This window comes from Lethenteron reissneri, chromosome 42, assembly GCF_015708825.2.
Source record: "Lethenteron reissneri isolate LAM-NWPU_2019-01 chromosome 42, ASM1570882v1, whole genome shotgun sequence".
NCBI lineage: Eukaryota > Metazoa > Chordata > Hyperoartia > Petromyzontiformes > Petromyzontidae > Lethenteron > Lethenteron reissneri.
Window position 1 is genome coordinate 9242422 of NC_083820.1, and position 18379 is coordinate 9260800.

At 47.8% G+C, this 18379-nt stretch overlaps 1 protein-coding gene across 3 annotated transcripts; it reads right to left on the bottom strand.

Moving 5' to 3' along the window:
• Positions 1–358: 358 nt before the first annotated feature.
• Positions 359–16657, bottom strand: LOC133352865 (extracellular signal-regulated kinase 2-like). 3 transcript variants are annotated; one of them, XM_061568843.1, is made up of 14 exons: positions 15866–16657; positions 13582–13680; positions 13418–13447; positions 13224–13314; positions 12894–13024; positions 12275–12438; positions 11163–11302; positions 11002–11056; positions 10638–10772; positions 8525–8630; positions 7132–7267; positions 5787–5920; positions 5010–5174; positions 359–1977 (listed from the first exon to the last, which is right to left on the bottom strand). In XM_061568843.1, exons 1-14 carry the CDS (start codon positions 15929–15931, stop codon positions 1789–1791), a joined length of 1641 nt encoding a protein of 546 aa, XP_061424827.1. In that variant the 5' UTR covers positions 15932–16657; the 3' UTR covers positions 359–1788. The 3 variants fall into 3 exon arrangements, with proteins under 3 accessions (XP_061424827.1, XP_061424826.1, XP_061424825.1); XM_061568842.1 differs by having other exon boundaries at positions 359–1971; positions 6688–7267; XM_061568841.1 differs by having other exon boundaries at positions 6688–7267.
• Between the last annotated feature and the right edge of the window lie 1722 nt (positions 16658–18379).

Genomic DNA, 18379 nt, shown 5'->3' on the forward strand with positions numbered 1-18379 from the left:
TAAAACATAATAAAATACAATTCTCACGACGTTTCGGCCACAACACAAGCAGCCGTCCTCAGACCTGTTCTTCACCTGAGGACGGTTGCTTGCGTTGTGGCCGAAACGTCGTGAGAATTGTATTTTATGTTTAATTATTATTTTATTATTTCCCTTCTACGTGACTTTACCGAAAGAACCAAGAAGGTGCAAAAGAAGTTCAACATACACACATACACACACATGCACACTATGTCGCTGCGACCGCATCCGCCGGATGAAACGTGAACGCGTACGACTCCTGAGTCTGCAAACACAGCAGCTGCACAGCACTGCCCACTACAGCACACTCGAGCGAAGCACAGAGGGTGACTTTAACGGAGGTACTCTGGTGAGCTTTTTATTGCAGAACAAAAAGGGTTGTAAACAACGGACAACAAGAAAAACAACATCTTTACCCAAATAATTTTGCATCCATAACGTCAGCATCTCATTAATAATAATGGCAAATACTTCACACTCAAATAAAAAACGCACAAACTCTCTAACATGAAAAAGAGCGCCACGGCTTATTTACAAAAGACGTGACACTTGCTCGCGGGAATTTAGGAAAGCCCTTTGTTATGATCACCCTTTTAAAACATAAACTTTCGTTTTACCAAGTATACATACACCCATTAAATAATTAGGTTGCAAAGTGCAGCTGTAGTGAGATTCTCTCTCTCGCTCCCTCTCTGTGCGTATTCAAAAGGAACGACAGAAATGTTTTGATTGTGCACGAGTTACAGTGGTTATGTAACGGGGCCAATTTACACGTTATAAATGTGACGCACGTCGAGAAAACTTTACATTTGTAGCGGAACCTGTTGCAGAGATTAAAAAATAAATGGCATTGCAATAAACACCGGCTTGGGTGGATACGGTTACGACGGCGACAGCGGTGACTATGACAGCCACGGTGGTGGTAATAATAGCGGCGTTGCCAAGCACTGCGCTGAATGAATAAGGCACGAAAGCACGGGGCAAGCGTGCGTGGTCATGTTACAACGCCGTGGCTATACTGCCGGGAAAGCCGTCAGTCACGCTTGCGAGCTGCCACATCCTAGTGAGGCCGCATTGGTGCTCCGAGGAGTGATAAATGTTCACCGCTTTCCCTCATTAATGCTTTAGTGATCACCACCTCCCCACGGACGCGCCGTTCACACGTGTGGGTTACATGCACATTGCTGCGCAAACATTGACGCGATAGATATTTACAAAAAGGCCGTTTACGATTCGAGCATAACATAAGGCACCACAGTAAACCAATCCACAAAGTACAAAGTTTGCATATATAATATAGATAGTTAAAAATGTCCCTTTCATTGACACGCACACACACCTATTGCTGTGAGCCTTCTCGCAGGGGAGGAAATCCCTGGGTGTGTAGATGCACGTTGCAGCCTGCACTGCGATGGACCGCACAAGCCCTCTCTCGCTCCCCCTTCACAGACCACTCTTCGCTAGGGTTTGCTACCTCCTGAGGTACAAAAAAACACTAGGACAACATCATGTGAGGAAGAAGAACAAATATCCCAGATAGGAGAACGAGTGAATGCATCGTCTTGAGTGGCGTATTATTACACAGCTGACAAAACCTGTTAATTTCCACAGGACAGCAGTTACTTTGCAAAAAGATGACGATTCCTGGGGAAAATCAGGACCACTGGCCACCTTATAGAGGTCACACTTTTTGTTTGCCAAAAGTTGGGGGGGACCCACTGTGCTACCGCTGCGTCTTGGTGGTAACAATCCCCCCACCGCCCCCCATCATATTTTGAGGTTCTTGAGGCTTTGCAGGCTGCTCTGGTTGATGGTGCCGTATGACTGCGAGTAGCTTCCCATGGCCGCCTTGGGGTCCCCCGCCGCGCCCACGTTTTTGGCTCCTTCGAACACCTTCCGGCTGAACCTCGTTCCCGCGGCACGAGTGTCTCGGCTCGCCGACTGTCCACGCTGGTTCTGCCACGAGCGGTCGGGGAGAAAAGTCGGAATGAGAGCCGGCAGGTGGGCACACGGGAGACAACGATAATCACAGCAAAACGTCTGAAAGTGGGTTTGGACATGCAGCGTGTAGGATTGTTACCACCTGGAGGTGTAGAAAAGCAGGACGTATCATCAGAAGAGGATTCTTGCAATGGAGGAAGGAGGGAGAACTACATGCAGTACAAGTCATTTGTGGGTAAGGCCACAGAGTGATCTGACAAAATCTGTCTTCCGAAGCCTCAACCACCCGACAGCCAAACAAATGAATTCTCATGTGCACAGGCGTTTAGTGCGACAATTATCATCGCTACAGCTCAAAATAAAGAACGAATCTGGCAACCAAATTTGTAAATTAGATTAATAAGTTTAATTTAAAACTGCGTCACCTGACCAGGCTTCCTTAAATAGATGTGCATATAACTGGTGTATCGCACAACTGATAAAATACCGAGACTTTTCTGCCCCGGGAAGACTTGAAGATTTCCCAGGATGGCATCTACCTGAAACCGAGGACGATCCCGGAAAAACCGAGATGGGTGGCAACCCCAGCGGCATCGCAGCGGGCTACACCACCTTGCCTCCGTCCTTTGGATGCACCCAGAAGCAGGCTTTATCAGATGATCAACATGCGTCAGCGTGGAGAGGGTGAGGGTGTGCTCGGAAATTCGATTATGAAATATCTCCCAATCGGTTTATTGCACGGATTCCAGCAACCGCCGCCACAACACTCAATCCAGTTGCTATAGGCTGCTGCGGGGACTACGTGGCGGCGAGCAGGAGATGGTATTGCAGCAAAAAATACATTCTTACTGTACTGCTACGCTCCCCACCTTTACCAAGCTGGCATTGACCAGCGTGGTGAAGAAGAGTAAAAATAAAAACCCCCGTCAGCCCACATGCGTTGTGGGGCGGCCACCATCCAGCAGTGGGTTGACAAGACAGCTGTGACATGTACGTACAACCAGACTGAAATGTTAAATGTTACGAAACGGCACGAGCATTAAAATTCCCCGCATGTAGAAAGGGAGCCGCCGTGGTGTTCTCGCACTGCAGAAGTGAAAACAATGGTCCAAGTTTCTTAACATACCGCAGCCCCCCCCAACCCCCAAACGCCTCTGTCCACCCAGCAAAAAAAATTGCCACAATCACATTCGATCGGTAAAGTGTGGAAACCCCGGCTTCTTTCAGCCAGTGTGGTAGATTAGGCCAAATACCCTCTAGATGAGGCTCCCTTGCCCTCCCTTTTCATGGTGGGGAGGGCCTACCGCCTGCAATGGCGTGAGCATGACATTTCAGGGCCGCATCTTTACCTATACACCTTCTACACAGAACAAAGGCACGGGATGCCCTTGAGCGTGCCTGCGTAACAGAGTTGCGTTACCGTGCCGCATAGGAAAGATGCCACCGCATAATTGTCGGTGGGTGTGGGCCACGCGTCATGCATTATTGCATCGTTCTTGTTTCACCCGGTGTTAAAAATAAGCATGTGACCAAAACACTCGCGAAACCGTGCAGGCCAGGGGCGGTTGCGATGGGGAGGGGTGGGGGCGGTTGGCGCAGGGTTGAGGGGTGGAGAATGTGACGGTGACTACATTTTTATGACGTGGCACACGGCGTGCCGCGCCTGCCCTCTAACGTGCGCCGGCACTCCTTTCCACGTGCGTGTGTCAGAAGAACACGGGGCCGCTTGCCCAAACCACACGCGGTGGTCCTGGCCAGCGTCTCCACCCGGCCAGCAATTCTACAAGCGCAGGTCCTGAGTTTGAATCGAGTAAGCAGCCCCCGGTTAAAAGCGGGTTCTCGAGTATAAGCGAGTTCATGATCCCAGACCGGTTGCCAATCACTGCATCAACATTTTTGTGATTACATCTGGTTTATCACTTGAGTTGGCCAAATACCTATTCGGAAAATGTAAATATTGGTTTGACTGCCATGCGATGAATATTTATATGGTTGTGTGGAAGAGTATAAATACCCCCTAGTGTGGATAAGAGGTCACTTAAATGGAAGTGATATCTTTTCTGTGATCTCTTCTCCGATATGGTATGATGCACTCTCTCTACACGCGATTCAATGCAAGTGTAGGGACGTAAATGGCGTCCCTGGGGTGTGACTATTGTGAGGAGACGAGCTCCCTTACCTGCACTTGCCTGCCGATGGGGACTCGAGGGGCCTGTCACGTTGGCTCGGGTGCCATCGGGAGAGTCAGGGGAATTGACGTGGCAAGAGCCGGGGTGGGGCCACGCTCGGGGAAGGAAAAGGGAAGAGGCGATGCCTTGGGACAGTGTGAGTCAGTGAGTGTGGGGCTCGGATGGTGGATGGTCACGCCGTTGGAAGCGGGAGCTGAGAGGGTTGAGGCTCCGGGCATGAAGAATCCTCCCTATCTCTCGTTGAGGTGTAGAATAGCCTTGTTGTAGCTGTTACTGTTAAGTGAATAAAGTGTGGTGCCTCCTATCCCAGTGTGTGCCTCGTCAGACACACATTACACAAGTATTGCGATGTTAAGAATCAATATTAATCAGAGGTGGCCAGATAGCACACTTAGTGGACAACATTGAAATCCTGGGTTTGAATTTTGAATTCGGGCAGCCGCCTGTCAAAAAACTGGCTTCTCAAGTCAGTTGATGGTGTTCAACCCAATCACAAGTGACTGCACAAAAATCCCATCACGTTAAATATTGTTTATTTAATTTAGCTAAATTTCAGCTTTGAGAATTGAAAACTACAATGCTGGATTTTAGCAACTTGTGCTGTAGAGCTGTGTGTTTTTTTCGGGTTTAATGTTAAGTTCATGAAGCTTTTAGCATGTTGAACAACACGGGGTACGACTGGAAAACGCATCGGGGAGCTATACGAACGTATCGGTTCGTCATACGATGAACGTTTACTCGCGAGTGGCGGTGAGGGTGGCTAAAGTGTCGTCTCCACGTGTGGCAAATTGAGACTGAGACACGAGCACGCACTTATGCACGCGGGTCGGCCGGCCTCACGCGAGGGAAGAGACTCACGAGGGGCGCGCCGCTGACCGACATTCCCAGGTCCAGCTCGCGCGCCTCCTCGCGCATCAGCATGCGGTTCCCGGCGTTGGCACGGTGCTGCTGCGCCAGGCTCTTCTCACGGCACGCGGGCGCCGACTTGGCCCCTCGTTCCTCCTTCGCGGCCAGCGGCGCTACCTGCGTAGAACGCGCACGGGAACGTGAGAGAGGTGCCGGACGCTCGAGACACATTTCTTGAGAGTCGCGGGTGATTCCTGTGGCTCTGCGAAAAACGCCGAGAAAGCCCTTGGGCACTGCAGAAGCACGAAGAAAGGGGCCCGCCGCTAGAGTGCAGCAAAGATCACAGTACGTTGTATACAAGTATTCAATGATAGTAGATTAGGAGTCATTTACTTCCCATGCCGTGCGGGGTCGTGGGAGTTAGTTGACTACGCTTCACGCTGGTCAGTGCAGGATGGTAAAAGCAGGAAGCATAGATGCGGGAGCATAGAAGTACAGTGCAATTGATTTTGCCACACTGCCTTCTGCTGTTCACCACACAGTCCTACCGTCTGGAGCCTATGACACCTGGTCATGCATGACGGTCTGGAGCCTATAATACCTGGGCATGCAATCACGGTCACCCATGCAGGCTCAAATTCTGCTCATCTGTCAAGGTCTCACAAGCTTAGGCGCATACCGGGTGACTCGGTTGAAAGGCAAATTAATTGCGCGTGTGGCTATAATGTTGGTTATGCGTTCTGCTGCTGCTGATAATGCTGCAGTTACGGGTGTCTGGGATGCGCTCACATAATTCGCTGACTGTGGGTTTGTAGTTTGCCGAACCGCCGGTCCCTGATTGGCCGGTCGGCCCGCTTTGCCGTGTTCTTCGCCAATGAGATTGGCGTTCTGGGAAACCTTGTGACCTGCGTTGTGTTCCACGTCTAAAAACAAAAAAGGTGAAAAGACGGTTTCTTAAACATGTGAGAATTAGGCGAAGAAATTGTGTTTATACGTACACCCATAGTATCGATGTACAGATACCGCATGAAAATAATAGGGAAAAATTTGAGAGAAAACAACATTTGTTTCAAAGCCACCCCTACTCACTGGTGATCAGTCACCTCCGTATCACTCTTCTATCACTGCTACCATGGTTACTGTTCCCGTGAACTTCACTCATTGATTCTCCAACCAATGTTGAAGGCTCATCCACACTGTGTACATTCACAACACTGCAGATCAAATTACTAATTTTTTTGCTTCTTCCAATGCACTGCTTAAATCCCCTCTCTAATATCGTCTACTTTGCCAAGTTCTCAATAACCTTGTTAAATTCAATAAACCTACACATTTAATAGTGCTGTTTGTTGCTGGCAGCTTGGATTTCTGGCCTTTTGGGTTTGTGCTCAAGAATTGTGATGTAAAAAACAAATGTGTCTGAACAATTTCAATACAATTGTCGCACATTTGAACTCTCTCCTCTAATAAATAGAGCCACTGCTTCCCGGTATTCTGTCACCTGTTTAGAAGATGGTAAGAGGGTCATTAAAAATTGGTGTGGTATCTAGAAATGGATCATCCTGTGTACACATAAAACGCAACAACGCATACCTCTGGCCCATTCAACGCGGCACAGTGTCTTCACGTATCATTAATATCTGAGACCGAAACGGAGCAGACGGAAGTCCAGACGTGGTGGCGGCCTCACCCTGATCCGCGGCGTGGGTGATGGGGTTCACTGATGCCTTCCCCTTGGGGCTTGCCAGAGGGAAACTGCCAGAGACCCCCAGCCCAGGGGCACCGCGTGACGACACCTGGTGACCCACGGCCGCGTGCTGCTTCTGGGCATCCTGGGAAGCTGCCGGTTGCTTCTGGTCATCCTGGGAAGCTGCCGGTTGCTTCTGCGCATCGTGGAAAGCAGCGTGTTGCTGCTTCTGTGCGTCCTGGGAAGCTACCGGTGGCTTCTGTGCATCGTGGAAAGTAACGTGTTGCTGCTTCTGTGCATCCTGGGAAGCTGCGGGTTGCCCCAGCGCACGCTGAGAAGCTGCAGGTTGGAGCTCCTCTTGTTGGGCGTTGGTGTGAGGTTCCGACGCCTCGGTGGGGTTGGTCGGATGCCTGTGCGCGGCATGCTGGGAGGGAGTAGAAGGTTTACCGGCCGCGGGCTGGGAACGCTGCGCTAGGTCCCGCTCCCCCGAATCGCTGTCGAAGGAACGTTGCGGCTTGCCATGTGCGCTCCGGCCACTCTCCTTGCGATGTTTACGCACATCCATCTTCCTCTCCAGGATCAACTAGGAACAGAGCAAACGTGCTGAGGAATTGACGTGTGGTCTGGCAGCATATGAACATGAAGACAAAGAACCCCGCCCACACGCGCCTTAGTTATATAGACTGCCGAGGCAAGTGCTGTTAGCAAGCACCTATCAAAGTCGGCACAGCACAATAGTGGGTTGATATGGTCAGCAACGTGCTGTGTCGCCTTTGTCACCACAACGCTGATGTTTATAAAAACACACGAGGTACTCATTGAAGGGCCAGGATCGGTTCAGATATGGCTGTGAATCGAACTCTGTGGTTGCTAGGTTGGTCATGCAATGTGCTGTAATAACAACGTGACTGCTTATATGAATACAATGCATAGTTTCGCACTAATGGTAATGTAATCTCCAACCTGGAAACATTGCTTTAATGATAGGCATAAACAACTCCTCTCTTTCTATCACTGTCTTCATCAGTAGGCATTTGACACTGTGTCATCTCATCATTTAAATCTATTCTTAGGCAGACGACAAGTTCATAGAATTGCGTGTGAGAATCGATCATTATATTTCAGTATACCTTGTATGCAGATCGTTCTAGGAAATTTAAATCTCAAATTTAATTGCTCTATTGGGATTATACATCGCAGGAATCGTCGCCCGCTATTATCAGACAAATTCCAGATTGCAAGTTGACTCAGGTGCTGAGTCATCCTGTGCCTAAAGGGACAGCTGCCATTGCGGGTGCCCTTTCAAATGTGTTGAGTTGCCATATCAAGCGCTCTGAGATGGCCTGGCGTGTATAGGAGGGCACTATATGAAAAAACAATAATCTTCTTGGTTCTTTCGGTAAAGTCACGTAGAAGGGAAATAATAAAATAATAAAAATAAAACATAATAAAATACAATTCTCACGACGTTTCGGCCACAACGCAAGCAGCCATCCTCAGGTGAAGAACAGGTCAGCGTCTTTCCGACACGTCGTGAGAATTGTATTTTATTATGTTTTATTTTTATTATTTATTATTTTATTATTTCCCTTCTACGTGACTTTACCGAAAGAACCAAGAAGATGAATCCCTGCAGTCACGAAAGCCTTAAATCGAAATCATCATTATTCACATTACTCCTGTAGCCAGATGCAACAGTGTGCACCACAATTGATATATATTTTTTAATGAATTCATGACCCTGAATTAAGACAATTTCACCAAGCCACGAGGACGGTCAGTCAACTGCCCTTGCACCGCTTCACCAGCAGCCACCGGCCACCTCGCGACCGCTCCCCACCTCGTAAAGTTTGTTGCGATACTCGGCCACGGAGAGCCGCGTGTCGTCGTCCACGGGTGGCACCACGTCATAGTCTACCGCCAACTCCGTTTGCGGGTTGTGGAACCTGTGGTGGCAGCCAACACAATATGGATTACGGCAGGACTATGGAAACAACCCCGTTAAGACGAACATGTAAACGTGGTGTTGTTCTCAAGGTTGGGCTATTCCGTTCACGGGCTAGGTGCTAATGTCGAGCTCTGTAAGTACAGCGTTCGTGTAGTTTTGCTCTTCCGCCTCTGTTTTTTGGTTTGGCCATGTTTGTTTGTTGTAGTACGGAGTTAGACTGATGGCCTTAATCTAGGTTTTCTTGTGGTTGTTGTTGTTTGACTTGCACCCCACTGGGATTTTTGCACATAGTGTTGGTGTACGGTGCTTTTTCTGCAATATTTTGCTGTCTTTTCTTGTATTTTCCGTTTGCACTTAGTCACATAGTCACTTTAAGATGTTTTCTTGTTCATGTTTTTGTTTTTAGTTTTTTGAGATTGCACCCGATTCAAGATCCGAATGGCTCACAGGGCTATACCTAATAAATGAACTTGAAATTGAACTTTAAGGAGCACAGGCTACAGCGGTTTTACTATCGTTTGGATTGCATGGCCACGATCACACTGTGGCTTGCCTTCAATGTTTCCTTTGTAAAGATGTGCATATCGGCTTGTTGATGTACTAATGCAGATGATGGGAAGCTAGTGTCTTGTAGGAATATCAAAGTCAGGAGGTACGTTCTTTCAGTCTCAAATCGAGGCATTTATTCTGGACGTCTGCGTTGTGCCACTGTTCGCCAACATTCTTCTGGATATGGGTAAAATTCTAGGATAGTGATGGCGTGATCCTAGAACGGGATCAGGACTTGACTTTGGTGGGAGATGGTCGCCTTTTTGTGGTGGCCAGCCCCCACTATGTGTTTTTGTGTCAAATTGAACACAACTAACGCCGTCATCTGGGCGAAATGAACGTCATTAATTTAAGGGTGGCCTATAGAGCTCGCTCATCGTCATTGCTGTGGGATGTGGATGACGTTATCACACATGCACACTTGCACCCAAGGAAGCCAGCAAACCTTTTTTTTCTCAACCAGTATGAGTATGACGATTACTGTTTTTTTTGTTCGAACCCCTTTCATGTTTAACAGGGGTTATGATTGTTTAAATCCTGTAATGAAAAATACATACGAAAACCAGACAAACAAGTATCTCCTGCTTTTAGCCAGCTCTGGTTGAAGGGCGAGCCCCAGATCTGCGCGCGAGAATGTGTTGATGAACAGTTTTGGTGCAATGCTGCCGTCATCAATATGTAATGATTATGAAATTCACAATTTTGGTCCTTCTGAGCCCAAGCCTCATGACTGCATGGGCTCGGTTACTCAGATCTTTTTTCTCAAGTCACATACAGTGTCCTCATATCTCATTCCACCATATCTCCTCCCACCTCACCTACCCCGCTTTGCGTTTATCAAATCACGTATATAAGGCTCAAGTTTTTTATTCGTATGTATTATAATGGATTCGCATTAACCCATTGGCCACTAGAGGCCTCTACATTCGCGACAGCGTGAAACAAATAATATAATTAAATTGCAACCGTGAATCATGAGGTGGGCAAATCCTTACACCCAGCGCTCTGGTCTGTCTCCTGGGCATCGTAAGCAAGAATACATTTTTAATTACACGCATTCCATTTCACTGTCAAGGGTAATTCATAGTTACATTCCAGAGGTCGCCAGCTCAATCACCTGGCAAGGTGGTTGAAATAATGGAGCAAATTTCTCAAATCCCCCCCAGTTCGGTCCACCCAGCAGTATAAATGATGACAGCACCACAATTAGTCAATAAGCGGGTGACGTATGGTGGGGTAATGTACATGGGTACTCCCACCTCTTCCAAGATATCAGGCCAGTGTGGAAGAGTAGGCCAAATACCCCCCACAGGGTCTCTACAGAGCTGCCTCAAGCGGAGGCCTTTCCTCCAACAGTGGCATGGGCAAGCAATTGCAGGACAATTGTGTCCAAAATTGTAGGGTAAATCACACGAACCCAAAACCTTATTTGGCCTCCAACAAACAGGGGACTCACTGGGCTACGTAGGGGTGGCTCAGAGCCTCCTCGGCCGTGAGGCGCTTCTCGGGGTTGAAGACCAACAGGCGCTTGAGCAGGTCGAGGGCGTTGGGGGGTGCGTTCGGGAGCAGAGACTCCAGCGACTGCCGCTGCCTGCTCGCACCACACACACACGTCAAGGAATGCCGCTCGTGCAACATTTCACTTCTGCCCTTTTCGGGTCCGTACACGTAAATTGGAGGGTGTCGTGTGCACCCGACGGGACAAGTGAGCAGAAACTTCAATGAAATGCCAAAACTATCTTGGCACAAACAGGTTCATTTTTGAAATGTGAAAAGGCAATAACTTTACGACCTACGCAGTTAGCAAAATAAAACCTTACCTCCCCATCTTTTCCAGCACAGACCCACCGTATTCTGATTTGATGGCCAGAACATCTGCAACACATGATCAACATGTTGTTTAAATATTAAAAGATGGCCCTATATGTGTGTGTGTGTAGCAGTTTGCTCTGTCTGCAGCAGACGGTGCACGTGCCCTCACCCTCCTTGCTTGGCGGTGGGATGACGCTCATGATTCTTTCGATCTGGTTGAGGGTGGAGGTGCCTGGGAAGATCGCTTTCCCCAGCAGCATTTCACCAACAATGCAGCCGACACTCCACATGTCCACTCCTTTGGTGTACCTGCACACAAAGATACCCCGGTAAGCCTAGTGGAAGACCGTTTGGCACAAATTCTGTTCGCTAGTGTCGAAGACCGACACAATCAATGCCTTCATCTCTTTGGTGCTAACGTTAACGCACCAAACCAAGTACTCATTTCAAGTAGAGTCAATAGAGCAGAGGTGCACGACTTGTTCAGATATTTCTTGACATTGCTATTATAATTATATGGGGAATGAGGCCAGGTTGATGGGTTCCTAGAGCAGTGCACAAACCAGTGGACCACCACAAAGAGAAAGATCCCCCATATAGCCTTTAAGAAGCTAAAAGGAAAAGTGCTGTTAGTCAGCACGTATTAAGGCTGCCACAGCAATCCAGGTGGATGATGTGGGTGAAGCCACGCTCACTCCTGACCCATCACTCAATCGGATATCCATGTATATCCGCAACCACACGTGATTCCGGTTTCACCCTCGCCTGATATTAATACAATTTCAAGTTAATTTATTAGGTATAGCCCTGTGAGCCATTCGGCTCTTGAATCGGGTGCAACCGCAACAAAAAAAAAACATGAACAAGAAAACATCTTAAAGTGAATATGTGACAAAGTGCAAACAGAAAATCCAAGAAAAGACAACAAAATATTTCAGAAAAAAACACCATACACCAATGCTGTGCAAAAATCCCAGTGGAATGCAAGTCAAACAACAACAACAACACCATTGGAACCTCATTTGCCAGTAAAAAATATGATAATTGTTTTTTACCCTTCTATCTGGCAACAAAACTGACACCTTCAAGGACAGTGCATACATTATCAGAGTTACGTTTTTTGTTTGCATTATGACTGCAGGTATTGTGGTCTATGCAAACATGACTCCTTATAAAAAAAGGTGTCAGTTTTGTTGCCAGATAGAAGGGTAAAAAAACAATTATCAACAACAACAACCACAAGACAACTTAGATTAACGGGGAGTAGCAGCACCAACTCGCCTGGGCGACGCCAGCAGGATCTCGGGAGCGCGGTACCAGCGGGTGGCCACATACTCGGTGAGCGCCGGGTCGCCTGGCTCGTCGCGGATCTGCTTCAGCGAGCGCGCCAGCCCAAAGTCGCAGAGCTTCACAAAGCACTCGCCGTCCAGCAATACGTTCGACGGCTGCGCACACACACCAAGCGCACGCGTTTTTAATAGTTAGTCTCCCGCCATAGCGCAATGGAGAGGCTGCAGCTACTCAACTTAATCTGGGAATGCCTATCATGTGGCAAAGTCTTAACGAGTCGCTGAGTTGTTTAAGATCGTGGTAAATTACGTTGTATAAGGAATGTTTGGGGGGGGGGGGGGGAGGCAAATCTTTGGGCAGAATGGCTAACATGATAAGTGAGTGCATCTGAACCGGTCCTTCATCTCTTGCCCACCCTGATCCTTTAACAAACCCGCACTGACCAGGTGAAACAAACCTCAATGCCCAACACAGTGTGGCTTGACAAACAGCTGTAAACTATTATTGTATTCATTATCATTTTACATCAAGAATCACTCTACTGGTCCTAACCACGCTTGTTATTCCTGTCGGCTAAGGGAGCCCCGACAAGTGGCAAGAGAGGGCCTGCCTTCTGGTCGCGGTGGATGACGTTGCCCGAGTGGATGTACTTGGTAGCCTTCAGCAGCTGGTACGTGATGTAGGCTTTATGCACGTCCTTCAGAATGTTCCCCTTTCGAATCACCGCGTGGAGGTCCGTGTCTGTGTCACACACAGTGCGTGTTAGATGTTGCACATTGCAACCGTTCACCAGGTTAACTCTCTGATACGTTTTTGGGCTGTACTGCGTGTTGTTCGGAATGTCAGAACTATGCAGGACAACTTTGAAAACCTACGTAGTAGTCAAGAAGATGATTACATTTTTATTTAAAATGTGTGCGTTGTAAATTTGACCACTCACCCATAAAGTCAAACACCAGGTAGATGTCTTTGTCATTATCAGCACGAAGCACATTGCGCAGGTTAATGATGTTGGGGTGATCGCCAAATTCCTGTCGAAATGAACAGAAATATTTTATAATTGGGCCTAAAAATCCAGACAAAGTAGTTGTTTTGCAAAATGTCTGAAATGAAAATGGTACGCTGTTAACATACCTGGAGGAAAATGATTTCTCTGAATGTCCTCTGTTACAAGAAAAAGATACAAAACAATTTAAACATTGGTTATCACAAACGTCATCTGTTGAGGGCTTTTTTCCATTGAATCACAGCTTGATGTCATGTCGAACATGGGTTTTGCAATTTTTTTTGGCACATACCTGGGCGTCTGTTTGGTTTCTGAAGGCATCAAATATTTTTTTGATTGCGACCACATCGCCATTCTTTCGATCCACCCCTTTCCACACGATCCCATAGGCCTGCATGCATCACCAAACGCACCTCCGATTACCACAGTTGGCTATGTACGGTGCGAAAGAAGTTCAACATACATATACATAAACGATCATTAGTCCTCAAGTTGGCGCTGATTATCGTCATTCAAAGAAGGCAAACTCCTGCCACGCGTGAGAATCCTCCCAACTGTTTTGGGTGGGGTACCTTATAACTAAATGAGTCAACCTCGGTAAAAAAAAACGTCAACATCATCCCAAAAATGCATGAGGTATAATTATGAAGGTAATTACTACGATAATGAGCCAATAATGTATGTTTGTGTGTAACGCACGTGACGTGTGGATTTATTTATTCAGCACTTGAAACAAAAGATAAGTCTAATTTATGCTTCTACATTATGGTAAAATAGAAATGTATCAGTGATTTTCCAATTAATTTCAACCCCAGCGACCGAAAGCAGAAGAGAATAAAGTATCAGAGCTGTGAATTAAAATGAGGTGTTTTATGACGTAGTTTTGTGCAATAATCACTGCCATTAATACAGTGCTACAGTGAACTGCAGTGACGTGCAGTTAAGTGTTTGATGACATACTTTCGTGCAAGATTCACTGCCATTAAATTTACGCAAGATACAATTCTACTCTGCTAAATTTATTCGTAAACATTACAGCTTCCGTCCTAGGACGGGCAAAGAAGCTAGTCATATATATACAGTATTGTGGCTTCAGAAACTGTTTTGCAGAATGACTCTTGTGACTTTACGAGAGAATGCACCATTACCAATCCCACTAGTATGAAAAGGTAAATTAATCAGAATACGTTCGACGCCACCGTATAAGCATTTCTCCCTTTATCAAAAAAAGGTGGACACACTATAACAAAAATATAGTCAGAATGGTTGCCATTGTACTCAAATAAAACGCATCTTTGTGGGTACACTAATTTATACCCACATTAAATTCTTCGAAATGGACATCTCAAATTGTTGGACCGCCACTGGCGTGGGTGGGTATCAATTATAAACAACGTGCTTGAGTGAACATAAAATGGTTCCATTTCCTGGTATATTTCTCCCAGTCCCTGATCCTTTCTCAGTCTCTGTCTTTGAGGTAAGACATCTCCAGCACTGATCTCGGGTCCAATTCTTAGTCCCAGATCATCACTCGCAAGTCCACGGTCTCCACTCTTGGCCCTGGTCCTAGCCTCTGGTTCCCCTGGACACCATCCTGTGATCCTCCCCCCTCCCTAATCCCTGGCTGCCATTTTTGGGCCTCGATCTTGGTCTAGTCAAAGCCACGGCAGATGTGTCTGCCTCCTACACAAATGGACAAATTACGAACAGGCCACAAGTGCCGTGTGCGGGTCACGAATCTCAAACACGATGACCGCAGAACAAACCACCACTGCTCGCTTCGACCATTCACTGGCAACATTTCACAATATTCACCATGTGGCTTCACCTGGAGTCGTCCAACTGGCTCGCTCATTCACCAAGGGTGGCACAGTCGGGTTTTTTTACAATCGGGTTTAATTGTCTTTTATATTAAACCCGATCATCTGAGATTGGGAGAAATCCGGTTTAATTGGTTCTAATTGCAGAACCGCACTCGCCAACTTCTCAACGATGGGCTTCATCCATTCCAAGCTAAGGAACTCACTGTCACCCACGATTGTGGAGGAGCTCGTGTTCATCAAGACCAGGGGTCGGCAACCTACGGCTCCGGAGCCGCATGCGGCTCTTTACATGCTGCTTCTTGACGATGAGTACAGTATGTACTCAGATGCATTGCGGCTCTTGAAATACTGAATTTTGTACCGAATTGGAAAGAAATGGCTCTTCTTGTTATTTTGGTTGCCGACCCCTGATCAAGACCAACCTGCCCGCCGCATTCTACGACTACCCCGTGCCCCACGGTCCCGAGTACGATAACAACACCGACGAGGAAGCAGCCTAAAACCTTGGATCAGTGTTTCGTATTCATGAAACCAGGATTTAATTCCACGAAATCGGGTTTAATTGTATCAAAGAAAAAACCCGATGCCTGCCGCTGGAAAAATCGGGTTTTTTCCCACCCATGTCACTCACGTGAACACAGAAACGTCGCTAATCAACTGCCCCACCACCGTCCACGCCAAAGAAGGCAGCTACTGCTGGCTGCTTGGGTCCCCAAGCCCCTTGTGTCTGCCAACCCCAAACCCCGAACTCACCCCTTTGCCGAGCCGCTTCTTGATGTCGTACTTCACCAGGATGTGCGAGTCGATGTCGGTGTTCATGGTTGTATCGAGATGCCGTTGTCAAGCGATGCGACTAACAGCACTTACCAGCCCCTTAGAGACGAGCACCTGGGGCCCTTATACAGGCACCACGACCGTCGGATTTACCTGTTGAGATTACTGTTCGCATTTACCCGTCAGATTACATGTTACAGCACTCGTTACTTTCGTCAGGTTACGCGTTACTCTATACAGCTGTGCTATAAGGTGGCGTTACCTTTAAGTAATGACGGTAACGTTGATGTAGCCACATCAACCTAGCTACTTTAACGTAGGCGATGCCGTACGTGATGCTTTCGATGCAAGCGAATGCAATTTCTGTAATGTAACCGACGCCGTTCGCGTAGATGACGGCAACGCAGCTAATGAACGCAACGCAGCTCGAGTGATTAATGCGGCTCGCCTAATTACCCGTGGCTAACGTGGCTAACGCGAGGAGGGTGGTGGTGGTGGTGTCAGAAAGTCGACACGGAAACGCAGGCCAACTCGCCTTCCCAGGCCAACTTCGCCTCACCGACTTCAGCCCCTCCTCCTCCTTCTCCCTGCCTTGCGTTCGCCGCGGTTAGCAGTAGTCAACTGGGAAATCGGAGCGACGCCACCGACTTTTGTTTTTAATTCATCGCCCAATTAAGAAAGTCCATTTGCTTGTTGTTTTGCGTTGAAGCCGACGACGAGAGCGAGGCAGACGCAAGGGCGGCGCGCGGCATTGTGGGGGGGGCGGGGCGGCGTGTGTTTACACCGCGTCGCCCTGGGAGACGGCCTAAGCCAATGGGAGCGCTCGGGGCGGTTGTTGATGAAGGGGTGGGGGGGGGGGTTCAAACTATAGCCCCGCCCACCTGCGTCATTAGTTGCCCCGCCTACTACCTTGACAACCCCGCCCGCTGCATTGGTAGCCCCGCCTACTTTATTGATAGCCCCGCCCACTCTATTGGTAGCCCCGCCCACTCTATTGGTAGCTCCGCCCACTCCATTGGTAGCTCCGCCCACTCCATTGGTAGCTCCGCCCACTCTATTGGTAGCCCCGCCCACTCTATTGGTAGCCCCGCCCACTCCATTGGTAGCCCCGCCCACGGCGTTGGTAGCCCCGCCCATTGAAGTGATAGCCACGCCTACTTTATTGGTAGCCCCGCCCACTCTATTGGTAGCTCCGCCTACGGCGTTGGTAGCCCCGCCCATTGAAGTGATAGCCACGCCTACTTTATTGGTAGCTCCGCCCACTGCATTGGTAGCCCCGCCCGCTTCATTGGTAGCCCCGCCCATTGAAGTGATAGCCACGCCCTGTCGCCAGAATCGGGATAAAACGTATTCAAACTGGAGGAATCCGATGAGCTATAAAGCTCTTTATTTCCACAGATATCCTGTAGGGGGTTGTTCACCAACGTTCCAACAACAAATACACAATAAAAACACACGATAGGAGTGCAAAGTGTTGGAAGGGTAAATAAATTACTTGAACATATACGAATGAAACTAAAACTATTGTTGTTTTCTTACCATGGCCCACGCCTAACCAAAGCCTCGCTCTCCACCCCCGACCACCGCTGCATGCTCACGACTGGAAGTGGGGAAAACTGCGACAGCACGTCGGACGAATTTATCCTGCAATTTGGTTTGATGGCAGCACTAATCGGGTACAAGCAGAGAGGATTTTCGATTTTTTTTTGCATCTTTGTTGCCTTTCTAGTAGTTGCGAGCGATTTCATAGCCCGAGTGTCAACTCACACGTGGTCACGCCAAAAGTATTATTGGAAAATCTTATTTGGCCATAACGTCTTAGGGTTCATCCATAAATGACGTCACGCACCTGGGGGGGGGTCAGACATTTGTGACGATGTGTGACGACGGGGGGGGGGGGGGTGAGAAATTTGACGTCACATCAAAATGCTCAACTTTAAATAAATAAATATAGACAACACGTTCTACTTAATTAAATAGACTTTTTAATACATGTTTCTCCTACATCATCAGAGTGCAGCGCCACATTAAAGACGCACTACAATGACAAGTTCAAGTTCATTTATTAGGTATAGCCCTGTGAGCCATTCGGCTCTTGAATCGGGTGCAACCGCAACAAACAAAAAACTAAAACATGAACGAAAAAATCTTAAAGTGAGTATGTGACTAAGTGCAAACAGAAAATCCAAGAAAAAACAGCAAAATATTGCAGAAAAAACACCGTACACCAACGCTGTGTGCAAAAATCCCAGGGGGATGCAAGTCAAACAACAACAATAGTTTAAAGCGATTTGAAGCATGTTTTATTTTTTGGGGGGAGGGGGGGCAGAGCTTTGTGACGTCATAGTTGAGGGGGGGTCTGACTTTTTGTGACGCCGTGTGCCTAGGGGGGGGGGGGGGCTTACCTAACGCTGTCCCAATGATATTCATAACCCTTAACCCCATCCTAATCCATAATCCTAAGACAATCGCCTTTGGAAGTGTGCGATAATC

Coding starts and splice junctions, on each gene's coding strand:
- LOC133352865 (XM_061568841.1), bottom strand. CDS start 15,931: ATGAACACCGACATCGACTCGCACATCCTGGTGAAGTACGACATCAAG. Junction 12,439..12,893: donor TCATCCACCGCGACCAGAAG/GCAGGCCCTCTC, acceptor GTGTGTGCGCAG/CCGTCGAACGTATTGCTGGA. Junction 11,057..11,162: donor CCCACCGCCAAGCAAGGAGG/GTGAGGGCACGT, acceptor CATGTGTTGCAG/ATGTTCTGGCCATCAAATCA.